Raw genomic sequence first — 22,127 nt, 5'->3', positions numbered from 1 at the left:
AGTGGGTTGCCATTTCCTCCTTCAGGAGATCCTCCTGACTCAGGAATCGAACCTATGTCTCCTACATTAGAAGGTGAACTCTTTACCACTGAGCCACCAGGGAAGCCCCAACTCCCAGTACTCACACATTAAAAGGGAAAAGCAAAACAGCTCAGCCCCTGCTGCTGCCATCAGCACCCTATTGTTTCAGGCATTAGAATCTCAAACTGCAAACACAACCCTTGTCACTACTGCCAGGAGCGATAGAAAAAAAAATTGAGAGATGAGGAAGAGAATCATCCTTTCCAACCCCTGCTGAGTATGCAGAGTGAGGGACATATGGAAATTAATATATGCAGCTCTGATAGCACGAATCTCCTCGGCATTTTGATTAAACATCGACGGTTATTAAATACCCTCCTTTCAGAGCTCATCTCCGAAAGCCAATGTTGCTTTTCATTTTGAACTCTGATGAACTGTCTCAATTCCGTTTGCACACCCGGGCTGAACCATGGTCTGCGGAAGGCTGGTGTTGGAGGAGGATGGAGAAAATCAATATGAAATGTCAGGCGCGAGGTCAGATTGAACTTGTTTTCCCAGCTGGCGGGAGCTGGGGCCGCCACTGCAGCAGCCAAACAAAGGGAGATGCTCACCGAGGAAGGTCGGCACTTTGGACTGAGTCAAGAAAATGAATTTCGTTCGCTCCTTAATTAGATTAGGAGGCTGGCGGCTGGCAATTCCGAGTGCTGTTGATGTCGGGATTGGGCGCGGGGAGGCAAGGATGCGGCAGGGGTCTGCAAATGGCTGGCTCGCTCCTGGCCTCCCTAGGGACTGTCCACTGGGTTCTGCTTCTCCAGGGCTGTGTGCGACCCAGACTGTAGGGAGGAGCAGCCTCCAGGAACACCTGGATGTGTGGGCTCAATGATTCTCCCCAATATCTTCCTCAGGGAGCTTCTCTGTCTTTAGGCAGAAGCTCAGAGGTCACTGCCTTGGGATATAAGGTCCTTGTTACATCCCCTCCCAGCACCACAAGGCTCTGTTTTCATACCACTTATTACAGTCATGATGTCATATCTATCTGGGATTCTCTGATGAATGTATCTTCCCTCCTCAGACAGTGTGATGGTTCATCTTATGCAATGGGGTGGCCAGATATTTGGTCAGACATAATCCTGCAGTTTTTGGAGGGTTGTTTTTGAGTGAATTTAACATTTAAATTAATAGTCTGGGTAAAGCAGATTGTCCTTCCTAATGGGGGTGGGCCCTATTCCATCAGCTGAAGATCTGAATAGAAAAAAAAGCTGACCCTCCCTCCAGTAAGAGAAAATTCTGCTGCCTGACTCCTTCCAGCATGGACATCAATTTTTCCCTGCCTTTGCTGTTGAACTGGAATATTGGCTCTTCTTGGACCACAAGCCTGCCCGCCTTTGCATTAAAAGTACTTCATCAGCTCTTCTGGGTCTCCTGCAGGCACACTGCAGGTCCTGGGACCTGTTGGTCTCCCTAATTGCATGACCCAAATACTTCTAACAATTATTTCATATTTATATACACACATGTAATACATGCATATACACATATGCATGTGTATGTATGTGTATATACATTATACATATATATGTATAAAAGATATATGTCTCCTACTGGCTCCGTTTCTCTTCAGACCCTCACCAATACTGACCTTGAGCTGCAAGAAGGAAGAAAGCAGACCCGGCTTTGCTCATCACTGTGTCCCAGAGTCAGGCACAGTACCTCACATATAGTTTGTCGTCAACAAATACTAGTTAAATAAATGAATAACGGGGCTTATGTATCTGGAAGGAGGGTTGGAGTTTTGCCCTCCTTGTAGCTGCCAACCTCAAATCAGGGACACTCAGGAGGAGTACCTGGAGAAGGACATGGCAACCCACTCCAGTATTCTTGCCTGGAGAATCCCATGGACAGAAGAGCCTGGGCTACAGTCCATGGGGTCACAAAGAGTCGGACACAACTGAAGTGACTTAGCATGCATGCACAGGAGGAGTAACTGTGGTAACAGCTGCTGACATTTGCTGACTTCCATGTGCCTGACTCAGGGCTCAGCTTTTCGACACACAATGACAGTTACTCCTCATGAATAACCAGCCCTGTGAGACAGTCTTCATTATCTCTATGTTCAAAGGAGGAGCTTGAGATTCAGAGGGATTCAATAACTTGATTTGGGGGGTCACGCAGCTGCTGTCAGAGCTGAGTTCTGATTCTGATGCTTCTGCTCTAAGCCATTCTAATTCTGGAACTTTCTAAGGCCTTATCCTTTTTCCATCTTGAGTTCACAGTTCATTGAGCCTTCTAGGCAGCTTCCTCCTCACTATCCAGCCCTTGTGTGCGTCTGTCTGACTCCAGAGCCCAGGCTGGTGTCTGCCACACTGGGCTGTGAACACACCTGGTTTCTCGTGCCTTCTCTACCACCCACTTTGGGTCGGTGGCCCTTCAAGCCCAGTTAGACGACTCATGTCACCTCCCACACAACTGGGACCCTGTCCCAGACTGGTCCTCACCCCCTCACTCTCTTTCCATATGGCTTCTTATGAGTCCACAAGCCACATGTCATTTATTTCAACCCTAAGGCGTACATTTATTTATGGAATCAATATTTACTGAGCACCTGTTTGTATGTCAGTCCTTTGTGATACAATGTGAGCAAAATATTGGGATAGCTAAAAAGTTCACTTGGGCTTTTCTGTAACATCTTATGAAAAAGTCTGAATGAATTATTTGGTCAACCCAATAGATTCAGTTCCTGTCTTCCTCTAGAGGGGAAGGATATTGAATAAGTAATATCCATGTGTGATGAATGCCAATCTCTAATATTGCTTTACATCCCCACAGTTATTTTAAAAGAAAATGTTTATTTTTCCCCTTTTCTTTCTCTTCTAGTTCCATAGCTACCATCCTTATCTAGGTTATGAATTTCCACTGTATTGAAACAAAGGCACAACCTTCTAATTCTCCTGTTTCTTCCTACCACCACTGTGTTAATCTTCCATAAAATATAAATTCTATAATTCTGTTCTCCAACCAAGTGATCTCCAATTGCTCTTCACATACTAGGAACTGTGCTTCTCAAACTGGGGCAGACGTATATATCCTTGGAGGTCAGGGAGGAGGAGGAAGAGGATATGGGGGTGCACGAAGTGGTATAGGAAGCCATAGATAAATGTTGCATCTTTTGGAAATGTTAATTTTGTTTGAAATTTGGGGTTGGGTAGAAATGTAAATATTAAATTAAGTGGAAAGTAGTCATTTTATGGGAATAAAATGTAAAACCCATGTGAAATTTTAAGATGGAAAAATAAGACTTCAAAGAAAACCGTCTGTGGTCAGCACGTCCCCTCAGGTGCTGGGCCTCTGCCAGGTGTGTGGCGTTTCGCTTTTGCTGAGAGGCCAGCCCACCCGGAGCACATCAGAGAGGCTGAATTGCTTTGCACTGCCCTTCCTTCACAGCAGCAAGGTTCATGGCCTGGCTCTGGGAGTGCTGTACCTGGTGCAGAAGTTTAAGAAGGACTAGCTATCAGAGGAGCCAGACTCTGGGTATAGAGCAGGTACTCAGTGAATGAATGAATGAATGAAGGCATAAACTTTTGACTCTGATATTCAACCACTGACTTGATATAAACCTTCATACCTATTTGACCTCATTTTCTCCATATTCCTCTTTAACCCAAGCCCAACACTTCTTGCTAAGACTCTTTAAAGGTGCTACATCACTTCATAACTTTAGGTTTTTGCCCTGAAAGCCATGCCCTTGTGTGCATGGCCAAAAACACCCTTCTCTCTATTTCTCACCTAACCAAATCCTACTTGTGCTTCAACATGACTCCTCAGCCTCTGCCTCCCCACTTTGAGGTCTCCTTCCAGTATCCCATGCCCCTACAAATGTCCACATCCCTAATTGTCTCCACCTTTCATTTGGGTGTCCCGGGTACATCTTTCCCCATCAGCCAAACTTGACATTGCTTGAGTGTTGGTCTTACAATGTCTTACCTTTCCATTGTACTCCTCAGAATGCTTTTAAGTAATGGACAGATCACAGATACAGGGAGATCATGTTGAAGACCTGCCAATAAATTTTAGTCTAGATGTGCGGTTCTCAGCTAGAAGCAATTTTCACCCCAGGATATTTCACAATGTCTGGAGTCATTTTTAGTTGTCACAACTGGGGCCTTTGCTGCTTGTATCTAGTGTGAAAAGACCAGGTATGCTAAAAAGCATTCTACAATGCACAGGACAGCCACCTCCACCAAAGAAAGAATCCTGTGCCCTTAATTTAACAATGCATTGTTAAGAAATCCTTGTGTTCATTATAGGATCTTCCTAACCTCTTTCCTTGTGTCCCTTTGTTCTCCCAGACAGAACCCAACATCCATCCTTCTTCTTCAGTCTAAGCAACTTCTCCAAAACAATAACTGTAGTCAGATTAGTCCTCTGGTGACTTTAGTGGCAGTTCATTGAGTTTGAAACAAAATTTAAGTCCATTATCATGGCCATTATGATCAGGCTCTTGCATTCCTCCTGAACTTCACCTGTTCCTTGTCCAAGTCATTCTTTATATACCAGCCATATCAGTCTCCCTTTTTGGCTCAAAGATCAACATCAGCACAGACACTAACAAACATTGATAAAGCATCTATCACGAGCCAGGTACTATCTTAGGTGCTGGGGAAACAACAGTGAACAAAACAGAACAAGTCCATGTCCTCAGGGAGCCAGTACTACAGATCAGTAGTCTTCAAGAGAACCTTCTGCAATGAAGGGAATGTCTTAGGTCAGTCTTAAGTCAGCACCATCCAATAGAGTAGCTACACACGACTATTGAGTACTGGACGTGTGGAGCATCTGAATCAAAATCTTCCAGAAGCGTAAAATACACTTAGTATGACACATCTCATTAACAATTCTTAATGATTATCTCTTCTAAGCCCTGCAACAAACCCATGAAGTGGATGATATTATCTTACCCATTTTTCATATGAGAAGACAGGCTCGGAAAGGTAAGGGAAAGTTGGACAAAGTCAGATGGCTAATAAGAGATTAGCCTGGCTCTGACCTGGGTGTGTATGACTCCAGGATCCACACAATCTACATCCCACCACACTAGTCAGACCAGCTGCCCTGGGCAATATTCCTCACAGCAAAGGAATACATGGACATGATCAAAATGATCTAGATAGTCACCCTACTCCCAGCCACATCTCATAGAGATGATCATCACTTCGCTCATGTCACTAGGAATTAAAATGAAAAAACTGGGGCTGCGGGGGAGAGAGGGCTTCCTTCCCCATTCTTCACGGCAAGCTGCAGTGGCAGAGTGGCCCCGGAAGACGGTGCTGGCCAGACACACAGATCCTGTGGCTCCTGAGCATCTTGGAAGCTGCACGTTGTTTAGCCTGACCCTGGGTACGGATGACGGCTGCCCTCCAGGCACCTTTACTCCAGGAAGCATTTTGTTTTCTAGAAAACCTCTCTACTAGCCCCAGGTCCGTCCTGTCCACTACACCTGGCTCTCGCTTCACTTGCTTACATCGGTCTTAGCCTTTGGCCACCAACCACTCAGCCTCCATAAGTTTGGAGCCGCTCTGCACCATCAACACCATGAAAACTCCAGCGTGACCCCTAGGCCTGTGGGGGTTTGACCCCACACCCCTCTCTGAAGCCCTCCTGAGTGCCCACTAGAACCACTGCGCCTTCTAGGGTGCTGCTTCTCAAAGCCTCACCCTCTCCACGAAGCTAATAACCCTGCCCCTCAGCTGCTACTTTTTTAAAAAAATTGAGATATAATTGACATATAACAGTATATTAGTTTCATGAGACTTAATGACTTGATATATGTATGCTGTCGCTGCTAAGTCACTTCAGTTGTGTCCGACTCTGTGTGACCCCATAGATGGCAGCCCACCAGGCTCCCCCGTCCCTGGGATTCTCCAGGCGAGAACACTGGAGTGGGTTGCCATTTCCTTCTCCAATGGATGAAAGTGAAAAGTGAAAGGGAAGTCGCTCAATTGTGTCCGACTCTTTGCAACCCCATGGACTGCTGCCTACCAGACTCCTCCGTCCATGGGATTTGCCAGGCAAGAGCAGTGCAAATATTTACATTCCGTTAGCATCCATCACCATGCACAGTTGCAATTTCTTTACAATGAGAACTCTTAAGCTCTACTCTCAACAACTTCCAAATACACGCTAAAGCATGAACTTAGTCACCGTCCCCAGGTGCGATTCTCGATTCCTGTGTATTCGCAGGCTCCCCCACTGTCCAGCAAGTCCAGCTCATTCTACTGCCAAGATCCGTCCAGAACCCACCCATTCCTCTCCACTTCTACACCCTGCCCTTGTCCAGGCCACCCAAGTCTCCTGCCTGATATCACAACTCTCTCCTAACTGGTCTTCCCAACCCTGCTTCTTGTCCTCAGGTTCATTTTCCCCAGAGCCGCAAGACGGATCTTAAAACATAGTTCAGACCATATCACCATGTGACGATGACAGGACTCATGTCTGATTCATCTCTGTATTCCACGGCCCAAAGCCAGTGTTGGTGGGACTCGACACGAGGTTTTCTCTTTACTCAAACACCAGACTTGGAGCTGACTCCCGAGTCAGGACAACACATGTGTAGTCTTCTTACTCCTGGTGTGTCTGAGGTGGGGAAGGAGAGCAACACCCCCCCCCGGCCCTCCCACTTCTCCTTCTGCACGTCAGGGGCCGGTGGCGCACCCACTGCATCAGCCGCGGGGTGGCTGGCTACTCACACTTGGTGTGCCGGTCACACAGCGCCGACGCCCGCATGTCACACAGCCGGATTGTCCCTTTGCTGCTGCTGTACACGAAGGTGTTGCAGTGGTGGGGGTGGAACTCGGCCGCCGTGATCACCTCCGTGAGCTCCTCCATGTTGGCTGGCTTGATGTCCACGATATCTGGCACAGACGAGTCAAGGAGGGGACCACGGGGAGGGGTGCCTCAGCGGGGACTAAGCATCGTTGCTTTATCTAGAGGTACAGGTCAGCACTGAGCACACATGGAGGATCCTCATCAGGACTCTGGGCAGACAGGCAGCTATCACTGGACCCACACAGATGAGGCCCAGGGATGTTCAGTGGCCAAAGGCAGAACTAGACCTCAGATCTCCCCAGGCCCTAATCAGAGTTCCATCCCCCATAACATGTAGATGCTCCATCCACATTAAGGTTACCTGCTCACGCAGTCAGGCTAAATTGTGCCAGGCTGCAAGGACTTTCATTTCTCATTTTACAACAGTGGTTAAGAAACCAGTCCCATCACAACTAAATAATTTGATATATTTGAAATTTTAACCAAACTCCTGGGCTGATAAATTGTATCTAGGACAGACTGTGAATCTTCTCCCACAAAATCCCTTGGATCTTTAGAGAGGGTGTGCAGAGAAGGGAACCTTCCTGCGCTGTTGGGTGGGAATGTAAATTGAGTCAGCCACTATGGAGGTTCCTTAAAAAACTCAAATCAGAACTATCGTATGACCCAGCAATCCCACTACTGGGCGTATACCCTGAGAAAATCATAATTTAGAAGGACATGTATACCCCAACATTCACTGCAGCACTATTTACAATAGCCAGGACACGGAAGCAACCTAAATGTTCAATGACAGATGAGTGGATAGAGAAGATTTGGTACACATATACAGTGGAATAGTATTCAGTCATAAAAGGGAAAGAAATTAGATCATTTGTAGAGATGTGGATGAACTTAAAGCTGTCATACAGAGTTGAGTAAGTCACAAAGAGAAAAAGAAACACCATATACTAATGTATATATGTGGAATCTAGAAAAATAGTACTGATGAGCCTAGTAGCAGGTCAGGAATAGAGACACAAATGTACAGAATGGACTTGTGGACGCAGGGAGGGTAGGGGAGGGTGGGACAACTGGGAGAGAAGCACTGACATATATACACCCCATGTGTAAAACAGACAGCTAGTGGGAAGCTGCCGTATAACACAGGGAGCTCAGCTTGGAGCTCGGTGATGACCTGGCTGGGTGGGATGGGGGTGGGTGGGAAGGAGGCTCAAGGGGGAGGGGATATATGTATACTTATAGCTGATTTACTTCATTGGACAGCAGAGACTAACACAAAATTGTAAAATAATTTTACTGCAATAAAATAAAAAAAAAATGTCAATGAAATTATAATAACAACAGCTGCTACCATTTATTGAGCACTGAATAAAGTTCAATTGCTGTCCAAAGCACGTCGTGTGCTTTCTTTCATTTAATCCTTATAACAGCTCTCTAATCAACACTTCCCTTATCTCTGTTTTTTAAAGGGTGGAAACAGAGTCTCAGAGTATGTAAGTAACGTGTCCCAAGTCACATGGCTAAAGAGTGGCAGTGGTAGGATTTTATCCCAGGTGCAAGATTTGCACTTTTTAGTAATTATGCAAAATTTCTCTTACTGAAGATATACAGGATCTCAAATCTCCATAAACTGTGATTTGCTTTAGAGCTTGTGTGGGAGTTCAAGTATTAAAGAAAAGCCATCCAATTGTACAGCAGGATAGTTCTGGCCTCCCTTGTAATATACCCTTAGTTTTATCATAGTTTTCCCTTTTTTTGTCCTGAGTATTTTCCTTTTTGATGAAGAATCATCTTACCTCTATTTTTAAGGAACATATCCTTGTGTATTGAAATGAAACATTTGGCCTTTCATCTATCAATGTGATGGTGACCTAATAGAAACAAACACCTTAGTGGGGGTGAGTTTGTTCCATTCACATCCCTACTGAGAGCGTGGGGGACCTGGGTGCAGGTAGGGAGGTGCCTGAGGGCTTGCTGTCTGAGAACCTGCGTAGGAAGAGGTCTCTTGATGTGGATGCTGTGAACCAAAATGATTCTCACTGTTGAACCACATTTGTGATTTCGCCCCACCTGTTTACCGGGTAGCATTTTTCAACTTAACATTTGTTTCTATGGGTGAACTTAAATTGACTTACTTTTTTCTTTACTCAGCCTCGTAATCAGTAATCCAATATTCATGAAATCATCAGTTTAATAAGCTAGTTACATTTTAAATAACACACCTGAAATAAATGCATTTAATAATTAAAATGAACACATTTATGGGTGTGCCAGGAACTGACGAATCACATTTTGGAAAACACTGCATTGAATCAACAAGCAATAACTTGAGACAGTTCTGTTTGACTGGGATGGATAAAAGTCTATGTTTTTTTGTGAGGTTGGTGGCCTAATCTCCTCCTTAGAGTTTAAAAGAGTAATGAGTAAATGCACTGATATTTTTAGTCACATTAGCACTAACTCAGTAGTCATCTATTAGCAAATATCACCCATGCTCTGGCATGTCGTTTGATGCAATAATGGCTGTGTATCTGGTTGTGCCTCTTTCTCCTTCAATTATCTCTTATAAATCCTGTTGGGTTCTTTCTAAAATTTTCTTGAGATTGAACTAACATTACATTTTGCTACAATTTCCCTCAGCAACCCAGATGCAGATATTACTTGTGTCTCTGGAGAATGTAGGTCCCCTGGACTCATGAAATACTACCTTCTCAACTGCTCCCAGAGTTATAAATATTATCACGTGCTGGGGAACAGGAGCCTGTTTCCCCCCAAAAGAAGGCCCCAAGCTGCAGCTCTGGGGTTCTTCCCAGCCCCCTGACCCACGCATGCCCTGGGCTTTGTGGCCACAATACAGGGTGGGGTGAGCAGAGGTTGGTGTTCAGCTGTTGTCAGATTTCATTTCCCTCCAGAAAGAGCCTCCATACTCCACTGTGCCAGTGAGCATGTTTTTCTTTTCCCAAAATAGGGCAAGAAAATCTGGTGTTAGCTTTCTCAACCTCTACCAGTACAGCTCTAAAAACAAGCTAACTGGAAAGGATCTTGGCTGTGTGGGAGGGGGAGGTGCTACATCTATGGTTACTTTTTTTCTCACCTAAAAATAAAGCTCACAAGTTAGAACGTGTGAAAACGAAGTGCTTAAACATATATATGAAACCAGGAGCATCCTCCACCTTCAAGAACACCATGAGAACTGAATGTGCTTAGGGTTGCTGCCACTGGACCCTTCCTCTCTCCTTCCCCGCCATCCATCCTGGACCTCCAAGCCTGCCCACTGTCCCTCACACCCAAGCATCTTCCTTGTGACTAAATAGAGTGCTTCTTTGGGTCTGAATTTATGGGGTTCAGAAGAAAAGCCATGACTCCAATCCTCTTTTTAGTAATTGTGATGATAAGGACAACAAGAAAGATAATACGAAAATAAAAAGCAGTTGCCAATGTTCATCAAGTGCCACGCACTGTCTCATTTGATCTTCACCTCATCCTTATGATGTTAATATTATTAATAGACCTGTTTTCAAGCAGAGGAAACAGTGGCTGAGGTACGTTACTTAATGTTACATGATGGTAGCGGGTGGAGCTGGGATCTGAACCCAGGTTTGTTCGACTCTAGAGCCTGGTTCCTGACCACATGCCATCCTCCTTCACTGATGAATAGCTCCCACAGAGCCAGCCTTTCCCAGCAATGTAATTCTGGCTCTTTTGAAACTCCCCTGGCTGATCTGAGAGGGATTCTGCTTGGAACTGGTGCTTGTTCAATTCGCCTACCACTCTGGGCGCTATACTTTTCAGAACCAGAATTTGGACCCAGCATCTGACCTAGGATTTTTGTGTTCTCTGATGTGATTTTTTTTTTTTAAGGAAACGTAAGTTGAGACATAAACATGGTAAAGGATTTCTTGAATTATTAACTGATGGAGGATTTTCTGAGTTCTAAAAACATTTAGGAGGAGTCTAGTTTCCAAAAATTCAACGGTGTGTGGGGATGACAAGAGAGCATATTTTACATGCATTCTCTGTAAACTCAGTCTTTTTCCTTACACCGCTCTCAAGGGAGACACACACCTCCAGCATGTGCGGTTGTGCCCTTCATGCTGGGAGGGAAGGAGAACGAAAGGGAGTAATGCCTGGCTCCCTGTATTATCTTGGAAATGGAATGATGCATGTTGACAGTCAATTTTCTCTTTCTCATCTTTTAGAGCTCTCTATCCAAATTATTTCCCTGTTGTCCCAAAGAACTAAACAGCAAAGGCAAAACAGAGCAATGGATTCATGGCTAATATACAAGGCAGACAGCCAACAGATTGCTATTAAATTAACCCTGGGGCTTGACAGATCTGTTCATCCTGACCCCAACCGCTTATAGCATTCCTTATTAATGCTGAGCCCAGGCAAATTACCTCTGCTAACAAAAGGGGTTAATTTGCCTCTCTGCTGGGACTGGAGGCAGTGCTGGGGATGGGAGGGGGCACAGCCAGTTTGGCAGCTGAGCTCTATGCTTGGAAGGCAGGAGGCGGGAAGGTGAGGGCACTGCTGTGCCAGGCAATGGCCTAAGGCATCATTTAAAATAATAATTGAAGACACTAGGAGGTTACCTCTTAAGGGATCAGCTTCAAACAAATAAAAAGCCAAGACCATAAATTACATCAGCGGTAGGGTAAGGAGATGAAGAGGGTTATGGCAGGATGCTCAAGGGGAGACAGGGACCATTCAAGAGTCATTTCCTTGATCCCAAATTTGGAAAAGTTTTCTATAAAAATGCCTATAGAAACATTATAAAGGAGAAAGACTAACAACAACCTTAATACACAGAAATAGGGAAATGATTGTGTAAACTCTGGTTGATATCATTAAATTGTTTATGCAGTGAAATGCCAAGTCTGTTAAACAACTTGCAGGAAAAATTCTATGTATAGTGTGACCCTGCTGCTGCTGCTGCTAAGTCGCTTCAGTCGTGTCCGACTCTGTGCGACCCCATGGACTGCAGCCCACCAGTCTTCTCCGTCCATGGGATTCTCCAGGCAAGAACACTGGAGTGGGTTGCCGTTTCCTTCTCCATAGTGTGACCATAATGCCATTTAAAATTTATACTCTGAAACTGATGGCCTAAAAGGCAAAACTACCAAATGTCATTGATAGTTCTACTGGGGTGGGTCTATGAATTTCTTTCCAATTATCAGTTTTTTCATTTCTACATTTTCTTTTAATGAAGTTGTACTATTTTAAGATTGAAAAAGACAAGATTTTTTTTAATGCTTATTATACATATGTATAATTTTAGGTGAGGTAAGTTAGATACAAAATATATACAGTCTGATCATAGCCATGTAAAAAGAATTAGAGAGAGAGAACAGAATGGAAGAAAATATAGTTATATATTACAGGGGGATTTGATTTTAAGGTTAGTATTAAGTTATCCTTTAATAATGCTAGCTTGGGTTCATCTATTTGTTCCTTCATGCATTTCATAAATATTCACAAAGAATCTGCCAGGGATAGATTCCAGGCACAGGACCTATAGCTGTGACCACAGCAGATCAAAAAATCCCCTGAACCATGGATCCTATTTTCTAGAAGGGAACATGGTCACTAAACAAGCTAGATAAATAAATAGAACATATAGTTTATTAGGTAGTAATAACTGTTAAACAGACAAAACAGGGAAGGGAGAAAGTATATATGTGTGAATAGGCAGTGTGTATGTGTGCACACGTGTGTGTGTGTGTGTTTGTGTATGACCCTAGATTGAACAGAATAAGACTTTCTGGATAAATTAAGAATTAAAAAAAATGTCCTTATTTTTCTGTGGAAATTAACCAGCATTAAAATTGTGATGTAAATTCCTTGTATATACACAAAATTAGGTGTTGAGATTATAGGTCATTTTATAATATCTACAATGAATCCATATTATTAAATCAAGAAAACAAACAGTGAGTAAAGTAGTTTCCTTGGCTTAGAACCATCTATGAGACAGTTGAGAAACCAGGAACCGCACCTCTGGGTAAAGCTGAAGACAATATTGTGATAAATACTGCAATTGTAACAAGTGGGGTCAAAAGATTAGAATTCGTTTTGTTTCCACCTCTATTTTGCTCCAAGATATGGGAAAGTCATTTTCTCTCTCTCAGGATTTCAATTTCTTTGCCTTTGAATGGGTATCATTCTGTTAACTCTGTTAGTCTGAGAAATTTTGATGATCAAATAAGACAGGGGAGAAAAAGTTATTTATTAAATGTTTTTGCAGTGGATTGAATAATCCAAACTTTCAAAGAAAACATGTCTTTTTTTCCAAAGATAGCTTTTATATGCATTAGGTTTGTGAGTTTTTCAAGATATTCGCATATGCTTCTGTCTTTATCTCTGTTAATTTTGCTGATACTGAGAAGATTTTTTCCCTCCCTTTTCTTTCTAAGCCAACTACTGGTAGCAGAGCCCAGCAGGAGGCTGGACTCTAGATTTACCTGGGTAAGACACCCATGTTCAAAAGCAGTCGAGGCTTTTCAGATAGCATTTCAAGTCTGCCAGTACTGAAAGTGGAGAATAGCCTTATCATGACCTTGAAAACTGGGCATATTAGAGCTGGATTCTGTTTTAGGGAAAAAGAGTTTATCTGAAATCTTTATTCAAAGTCTGAATTTAATCTTTGGATAGAAAGCAGTGATTACAAGCCATCCAGATCTTGTCAGCAGAAAGGACTTGCTGCTTGATGGCAACACACTGAAAACCTCCAGAGAGGACTCCGAGGGATCTTCCTCTCTTAAGAGCTTAAAAAAAGCCAATGTGCAAATATTCATGGAGGGCTTTGCCAGTTGCTAGGCTCACTATGAGAGGACTGACAAAGAGACACGTGGTGCCCTAGGTGGTGCTTTTGGATACATGTTGAGCTGCGAAAGACATGGGATAAGATGTCCTTTACAGCTGTGGGTGGGGGGTACTTGAAAGTCCCATAACCACAGCCTCTTGCCTATTCATGTGACACAGAGCTTGAAATTTCTCCATTAGAAAATACTCAATACCTCCTTTAAAGGCCAATCCACGTGTTACTTTCTGTATGAAATATTCCAGCCCTTCTTTCATGATCCTTCCTACCCATGTATCCATAGCACCTTGACCGTACCTCTAGGAATACACTTAAGATACTGTGATAGAGGGCATTTTCCTGGAATATAAGAGTGAGATAGGCCTAGATTTGGAGCTTCACTGGTGACTCAGTGTTAAAGAATCCACCTGCCAATGCAGGAGAGGCATGTTCAATCCCTGGGTTGGGAAGATGCCCTGGAGAAGAAAATGGCAACCCACTCCAGTGTTTTTGCCTGGGAAATCCCATGGACAGAGGAGCCTGGCAGGCTACACGCATAGGGTTGCAAAGAGTTGGACATGACTTAGCAACTAAACAACAAACAGGCCTAGATTTTAATCTCAAATCCTGTGGCCAGTTACTACCTAACCCTCATTTTAAATGCCTTTGAACTTGTGAATTTATCAACAAAAAAAGGAAGAAAACTATAGGAGATGATGTAATCCACCTGCTACTTCATAGAGGCACCCCCCTCCCCCGCCCCAAAAAGACTGTCAGTCTCATCCTCCCTAGTATGGTTACATGTCTGTCTCCCTCGGTCCACATGCTCACTTTGGAAGCTTTGTGAAATGCTAACTTGGTGAAGCTCAACATTTCTAAAATGTTTCCGGTTGTGGTGGGGTAACAAGGTTCATTCTCTTGGGTGAATTGAGGGACAAAAGAGAGAAAGCAGCCTCTCTGCACACACGCACAGGTTTTCCCAGTGTTCAGTCCAAGTGATCTACATGCTGTTATAATGGACTCTGCAGACCTGGTTAAAGGCCCCAATCAGTTGACTTTAATTGAATCATAAGGGAGGTTATCCTGGGTGGGCCTCAACTAGTCTGTTGGAAGGCATTTAAACCAAGGTTTAGGTCTTCCTTGAGGAAGAGATCCCAACAGATGCTGAGACCATAACTTCTCTTCCTTCCCTCTCACTCTTCCATCTTGATGGCCATATGTGAACGTGGCCTGTGGTGTTCCTGCCTCTGTGTTCCAGCTTCTTGTGGTCTTTCTGTGCCTGACTGCTGGCCTTACAGACTTTGGGTTGGTCAGGCTAATTCACTGTAACATGCCAATCTGTCTGTCTCTCGCTACACACCCACATATACCCTCTCCTACTGGTTTTGCTTCTGGTTGAATTCATCCTCCCTCTAGATGACAAGGACCATGATATCAGGGATGGATTTTTTATTCATCTTGGCATCTCCAGTGCACACCAAAAGTGCCCAGTAAATGTTGATGAGTCCTCATTAGCTATCTACAGAGAACTCTACTCAACACTCTGTAATTACCTATGCGTGAATGGAATCTAAAGAGAGTAGATACATGTATATGTATAACTGATTCATTTTGCTGTCCAGCAGAAACCAACACAACATTATACATCAACTATATTCCAATAAAATAAAAATCTTTAAATGTTTCTGGGTTTTACTTTAATTTATTCTTGTGACTTAGCAGCCTTCTTTAGGCAAGGTTTTTTTTTTTTTTTTTTTTTTTTTTTTAAGACGCAGAAAACTCACAGTAGGTCAATAGGCCAAGATACCAGGCCTGGATGTATGCGTGCTCAGTCGCTCAGTTGTGTCCAACTCTTTGCAACTCCATGGACTGTGGCCCACCAGGCTCCTCTGTCTATGGGGTTCTCAGGCAAGAATACTGGAGTGGGTTTCCATTTCCCGCTCCAGGGGATTTTCCCAGCCCAGGGATCAAACCCAATTTCTTATGTCTCCTGCACTGGCAGGCAGATTCTTTACCATTGCACCACCTGGGTTGTGGATCATTTAACCTGTGCTTTTCTTAGGAGAGAATGGGATCCAAGCAACAAGAATGGGATCCAGGGTAAGAAGAATAGGGGACTTGAAATATGCCCCCAACAATAAAAGCTACTGTTTATAGTCTTCACTTTGTGCCAGGCACTCAGCTAAGTACTTTAATGACTACCTCATTTAAACCTCACAATAACCTTCTATTATCCCCATTAACTGATGAGGAAATTGAAGGCCAGAGAAATGTTAAAACACTTGCAAGGTCACAGCTTTTAGGAGAGGAAGCTGGATTCAAATCCAGTGAATCTGACTCCAGAGTCTGCCTTCCCAAATACTAAGGACACAACTCCAAGGAAGTTCAAGGAGCCCCAGAAGAAGTCTGCAGAGTTGTTTTCTCATCCTTTCTCCTGATAACATGAGGCTCAAAGGGCAGAGGAATCCTCAGTCCCCCAAAGTCCTAGATCCGGTTTCAGACGCAGAGGGTCAGCAACCACACAAGCAAGGCACCAGGCCTGGGAAAATCCACCAAGGTGGCATTTAATATGGCAAGGAAGGGGGTGCTCTGGCACACACATGCCAATGTGCTGGACGCGTCATCGGAAGGGATGCTCTGCTTTTACACTAAATGTCAGACTAAGATTGATATGTGCAGTTGTGGACAGGACTAAGAAGGAGCTGACCCTGGGCTCCTACCTAGTCCATTATGCAACTCGTTAAATAAATCCATATCAAGTAAAAGTAAAGAGACAGTCCTTAGCAACTATATACTGAGCACCTAGTTGGTGCTAGGCACTGCATTAAGCCATGGGATAAAGCCGCAACAGCAGCAAGGGAGAGAAATTTGGGAAGCCCCATGCTGCTGCTAAGTCACTTCAGTCGTGTCCGACTCTGTGCGACCCCACAGACGGCAGCCCACCAGGCTCGGCCGTCCCTGGGATTCTCCAGGCAAGAACACTGGAGTGGGTTGCCATTTCCTTCTCCAATGCATGAAAGTGAAAAGTGAAAGTGAAGTCGCTCAGTCGTGTCTGACTCAGCGACCCCATGGACTGCAGCCCACCAGGCTCCTCCGTCCATGGGATTTTCCAGGCAAGAGTACTGGAGTGGGGTGCCATTAGCTTCCCTCAAAGCCTGCCCAGAAAAATTCTATTGGGTTAAAAGGAAGGCTGCTGTCCATGGTACTAGGGAGTGACAGAAACTAGAAGCCAAAAGTTGTGGTTATGATCAGGGAATCAAAATCCAAAAGGACCTCTGCTCAGTTGACAAGTGAGGCTGATGCAGAGGGGTGATAAAGACCAATTCAGAGATGACGCACCCTAGAATCCAGTTGGTTTCTCCCAGAGAAATCCTCTGTCTCATGTCTAGAGACTGGGGTTACACAAGGTATGTCCTTTGCTCATGTTTCCAGCCTTGCTTACAAATTTACTTCACTCTCTGGACCTCCTTGAGTTCCACCCACACATCATGCTCCCTCCTACACAGGACCTTTGTACACGATGGACTGATCTTTACCAAGTTAGCTCATGCTCATCTTCTTACAAATCTCAACGCAACAATCAGTTCCTCAGCAAAGCCTTCTTTTATTCCCTAGTCTACATCAGGTTTTTAAAAATGCATTCACCAAACCATATTTCCTTTCCTTGCAGGATTTACTTCAGTTTGTAATTATATATTCATTAGTGTGATTATTTGATTAATGTCATTCTAAAGGCAGAAAATTTGTTTCTTTTTATTCTTGTATCCCCATGGCTTAATGCAGTGCCTAGCACAAACTAGGTCTCAGTATATAGTTGTGGAGGGCTGTATCATTACTTTTACTTGATATGGATTTATTTAATAGGTTCAAAAATGGACTAGGTAGGAGCCCAGAGTCAACTCCTTCTTAGAACTGAGAACAGAGTTCAAAGGATCCTAGGTAGATCATAAGTTTCATAATTAAGAAACATCCCTCCTTTAATGAAAAGTCAGGGCTGCCTTTTGCCCTAGAAAACCACTAATCTAGAAATGAGTTTTTATTGTCCTGATGCAGTTAACCCCTTAAGGCCAAAGTCTGACCATGTTATGCTAGAACCTGTTACACAAAACAGGGACAGGCTGACTATGGATGGAAGGAAGAGGATACAAGATCAGGTGCCATAAGGCTAGGAATGTCTCCCTCTGGTATGGTGCTAAACACAAGGCCTGGACCTCAGAGACCTTGTAGATATCTGGTAACTAGGGTATAATGAGCAACATCTTGCAAAGAACACCAAACAGCAGAACTGAAGGGGGTGTCTAGAACTGAGAAGACCCAGGTAATAAATTCAACAGAATATAGTCTACCGTTCTAACACTCAACTTTTCTAGTTTCCTTTTACTTTCAACAATAATTATGACTGTAGAGTTCCCTGGTGGTCCTGTGGTTAAGAACGCGACTTGCCAAAACAGGGGACACAGGTTCGATCCTTTTTCCGGGAAGATTCCACGTGCCATAGGCAACTAAGCCCGTGCTCCATAACTACTGAGTCAGTGCTCAAAAGTCCATGAGCTACAACTACTGCCGCCCATGTGCCTAGAGCCCACGTACTGCAAGAGGAGAAGCCCATGTGGCACAACGGAAGAATCCCCACTCACCACAACTAGAGAAAGCCTGAGCACAGCAACAAAGACCCAGTGCAGTAAAAAATAAATATAACTAAATAATTATTAAGATAATTATGATTGTGGCAGTCCCTGTTCACTGATCATTTACTTAGCAAGGTACTGCCCTAAGCGTATATGTACAGATATATACGCATATGTATGAGTATATGTGCATGTTTATAAACACCTTTCACAAAAGTCAAACAATCCTCTTTGACAGAGCTCTTCTCTACAGATCGTGATGTAGGGATTTGGCTAAGTTAAGAGCCATGTTAAAGCTTACACAGCCAGCAAGTAGTAGAGCTGGGTGAGAACTTTAGGCTTATCGGACTCCAAAGACTGTGTTCTCAAGCACAATGCCAATGTCACACCAAATGCTAGTCACTGGAAGCTATGACTTTAAAAAACCATATTGCAACACTACTTGCCTTAATGGCTACTTAAGTACTTAATAGTACTTTTCGTTACATATACGCACTGCATAATTTAAATGGATTTTTCAGTATCTGTGATATCATAGGATATGACAGTTGCGTTTTATAATATTCATTGTCATAAATACATAATTATGAAAACAAAGAACATCCACATAGTATTTAGAAGCAGCTTGCCTCCCATGTCAGGGTTACTCATACCATACTTTGGGAATCCCACACTTTTCTATCCAGAACCATGTTTCTTCTGCCTCTTTCAGTGGATAAGAAGCACCATGGAAATGACACTAAACAACATCTGATTTAAGAAGACCTGTCTGGTGGTTGGTGCTTTTCCAAGGCTGCTTTGAAAGATGGCTGCTTCCTACCCCAGAGGCGGCTGTACTTCAGAGACAACAAGCTAAAGGGTCCCAGTTTGTATAGTCTGCTCAGTGCTCAGGGCAGTTGGGATGAAAATAACTATATAGATATCAGTTATCATCATTCTCATGATGACAATGATTATTTTACATATGGCTGTTTTAAGGGTGAATGGCATGGGCTCATTTGTATGCCAGCATCTGGCAGGCTGTCACACATCTGCGGAATATAACCTCAACTGTGCTATTAATACTTCCCCTTTGCGTTCTCCCCAAGGCATCTGTCTCCTAAAGTGCCTAAAGAAACTTCGCTCCCTCTTGAAGCCCTAGAGGCAAAATTCGGAAAACATGTCACCTAGACTGGGGCAGCAGAAGCTCAGAGTGACAGCAGCTGAGCCTGAACAGATTTCTGGCTCTTGGAATAGATGTCAAGGCAGACAGGGAACCACCACCCACACTCGTCTGTTAGCAGCTGCACTTCCAGGCAAAATCTGTGGGCAGATTCTCCTAGGCTCAGACAATATGTCCCATCTGCTCTGTGATCAACAAAAGATGTCAGTCGTGGTCTTAATGGTCAGTTCTCAGTCTCCATAACCCCCACCACTGGCTTATAGCTGCCTTCCCTGAAAAGCCTTGGGAGACCCTTCTGTGGTGGTGACCTGGTGACTGAGCACTTAAACCGGGTCTTTTTATTTACGTGCAACAGCTATACCACATTTCCCAGCCTGCCTCACAGTTAGAGGTGCTCATGTGATTGAGTTCTAGCTAATGGAAGGCATGCTAATTTAGAACCTGGCTCATAGGAGTCTCCCTTGTGTGGTCCTACACCATCTTCCTCTTTTGCTGTACAGATGCAGATAAGGCATGGTGACACTGGGGAACCACAAGATGGAAAGAACCTGAATCTCTGAATCACTGATTGGAGGAGGCTGCTTGCTGATGGAGGTCAGCAATATCAGACTTTACGAGAGAAATAACCTTTCATATGCTTGAGCCATTATGGACTCTATTTCATACCAGAACATTCAGAGCTTTACTATAATTAATATACTCTTACGGTGAAATTGCTAGATTCTATTTCATTATCAATTATCTAATGGATTATCTCCACTTTAGTGACCTACTAGTATTTCAAACTTGACATGCCCAATCAAATGGTACTTTCTGTATGTCAGAATATTCTAGGTACTGGGACACAGGAATGGATCATACAAAGTTCCTTCTCTCATAAAATTCACATTCAAAGACAGGGAAACCCGAAATACACAAATTAAAAAAAAAAACAACCAGTTACAAATAGTGACCCATGTTATGAAGTTAATGGGTATGGAAGGTTATTGGGGGTTACTTGGGAGTTAGTGGAAGTGCCTCTGAGGAGGTGACAGGAGATTGAAGTCTATATGATGACATGTAAAAAGTCAGCCCTGTGGACTCTGGGGGCAAAGTATTCCAGGAAGAGGGAACAACAAATGCAGAGAATGGAAGGAAGAACAAGCATTACTGAGGAACAGATAGGAGGTTAGGTGGCTGAAGAAGAGTGACCTAGAGGAGAGTGGTATGACAAGATAGCAAGAGGGAGGCAGGGACACGATCATGTGAAATCTTACAGTCCAAGATTAAGAACTTGGACCTTTTTCTAAGTTCAAAAGGAAACTACCAGTGTGGTTTAGTCCTGGGAGGAATGATATATGAATTACATGTTGAAAGGCCCACTCTATTATGTGGGGCATGTATCATGTAGGACAGCGAGAAGGAACAGAAACCAGAGAGTAGATTATTGCAGTCACAAAGGTGTAAGAACCATGGCTGGTACTAGTGTGGGCTGGCAGGAGTGGAGATGGAGAGAGATGAGTTGATTTGAGATACCTTTTAGAGGAAGCAAAGGCAGGGCTCGCGGACAAATTGGGTTGGGGGGTGGACAGGCTGGTAACTGGGAGAAAGGATCAATATTGACTCTTACGTCAGTTACTCAGCTGCCTGGGGGTAAAATCATTAAGATTGGGAATTCAAGTGAAGAGTCAGGTCTGTGGTGGGATGGACCACATGATAGGTGCTGAATAAATGACTGATTTTAATATTAAATATAGGGTCAACATTGTAGGACGAGAATGCTGGGTCATCTACTCATTCAGCAGTTGTCTTGATTTCTCTAAATTTGAGCTAAACAGAAGATAATAATAATTTCAACATGGGGTTGTTATATCCAATATACTTTTGGCAGGAAGAGACTGAAGAAGTATGATGGGGACATGAGCATTGCTAATAAAGTTTGATTTTCTGATTTAGCTGTTACTTATACAGGAGTCCTCTGCCTGTGAAAATTCATCAAGCTGGACAATTATGATATGTGCACTTTTCAAAATGAGATTCAATATGTTAGATTCCCAGCGCAGTGCCTGGAATTCAACAAATCCACTATTACTTTCATTATTATAATACAATGAAAACCATCTCCTGTGTAACTGTGGTCCATAATGTAGATACAGGCCATTTGTGAATCCATCAACAAGAGGAAGGAGCCTTACACTGAACTCTAGGGTCTGGCCTTATAGCTGATAAAGTTCTAATTCATGACACACAAATGCTTCTGCGTTAAGGAAGTGATTCAGTGTTCTAACCCAAAGGTAGTCCTGGTTCACTACTTGCAATTCAATACCTCCCTAACTTTGGATGAAAGAGCATCACAGATGCCAATATAATTTAAAAGGGAAGAGTTCTCCACAAGTGCTAAGTCTTCGATAGGGATTGCCCCTTTCTATTCCATTTCCTCCCAAGCTTGCTCATACCTGAATAGTCTTGATTCAAGCCAACTGGTTATTGGCCCCAAAGAAAGGATACTAAAACTCTGATTGGTTATTTCAAAGTTCCATAGGTTAATTCTCAGGTCATCAGCTGACATGTAGGTTTCATAGTCGCTGTTGACTGATATAGAGTTGATATGATATGTGTGCGCGTTGGCAAATACTCTTCGCGGGGTGGCCTCCACCATCAGGTCCATGGGTCTCAGGACAGGCACCTGGGATGCAAGAGAAACAAATTG

At 43.6% G+C, this 22,127-nt stretch overlaps 1 protein-coding gene across 15 annotated transcripts in view; it reads right to left on the bottom strand.

Moving 5' to 3' along the window:
- The window catches only part of PPP2R2B (protein phosphatase 2 regulatory subunit Bbeta), a 704,283-nt gene that overhangs the window by 57,147 nt on the left and 625,009 nt on the right, over positions 1-22,127 (bottom strand). For all 15 annotated transcript variants that reach the window (XM_044947515.2, XM_044947519.2, XM_044947516.1 and 12 more), the window contains 2 exons: positions 21,926-22,103; positions 6,765-6,929 (listed from right to left, as the gene is read on the bottom strand). In XM_044947515.2, the coding sequence (XP_044803450.1) occupies positions 6,765-6,929; positions 21,926-22,103 (343 nt within the window). The remainder of the gene's footprint in view (positions 1-6,764; positions 6,930-21,925; positions 22,104-22,127) is intronic.

Source organism: Bubalus bubalis, chromosome 9, assembly GCF_019923935.1.
Source record: "Bubalus bubalis isolate 160015118507 breed Murrah chromosome 9, NDDB_SH_1, whole genome shotgun sequence".
Taxonomy (NCBI): domain Eukaryota; kingdom Metazoa; phylum Chordata; class Mammalia; order Artiodactyla; family Bovidae; genus Bubalus; species Bubalus bubalis.
This window is presented reverse-complemented; position numbering and strand designations above follow the sequence as displayed.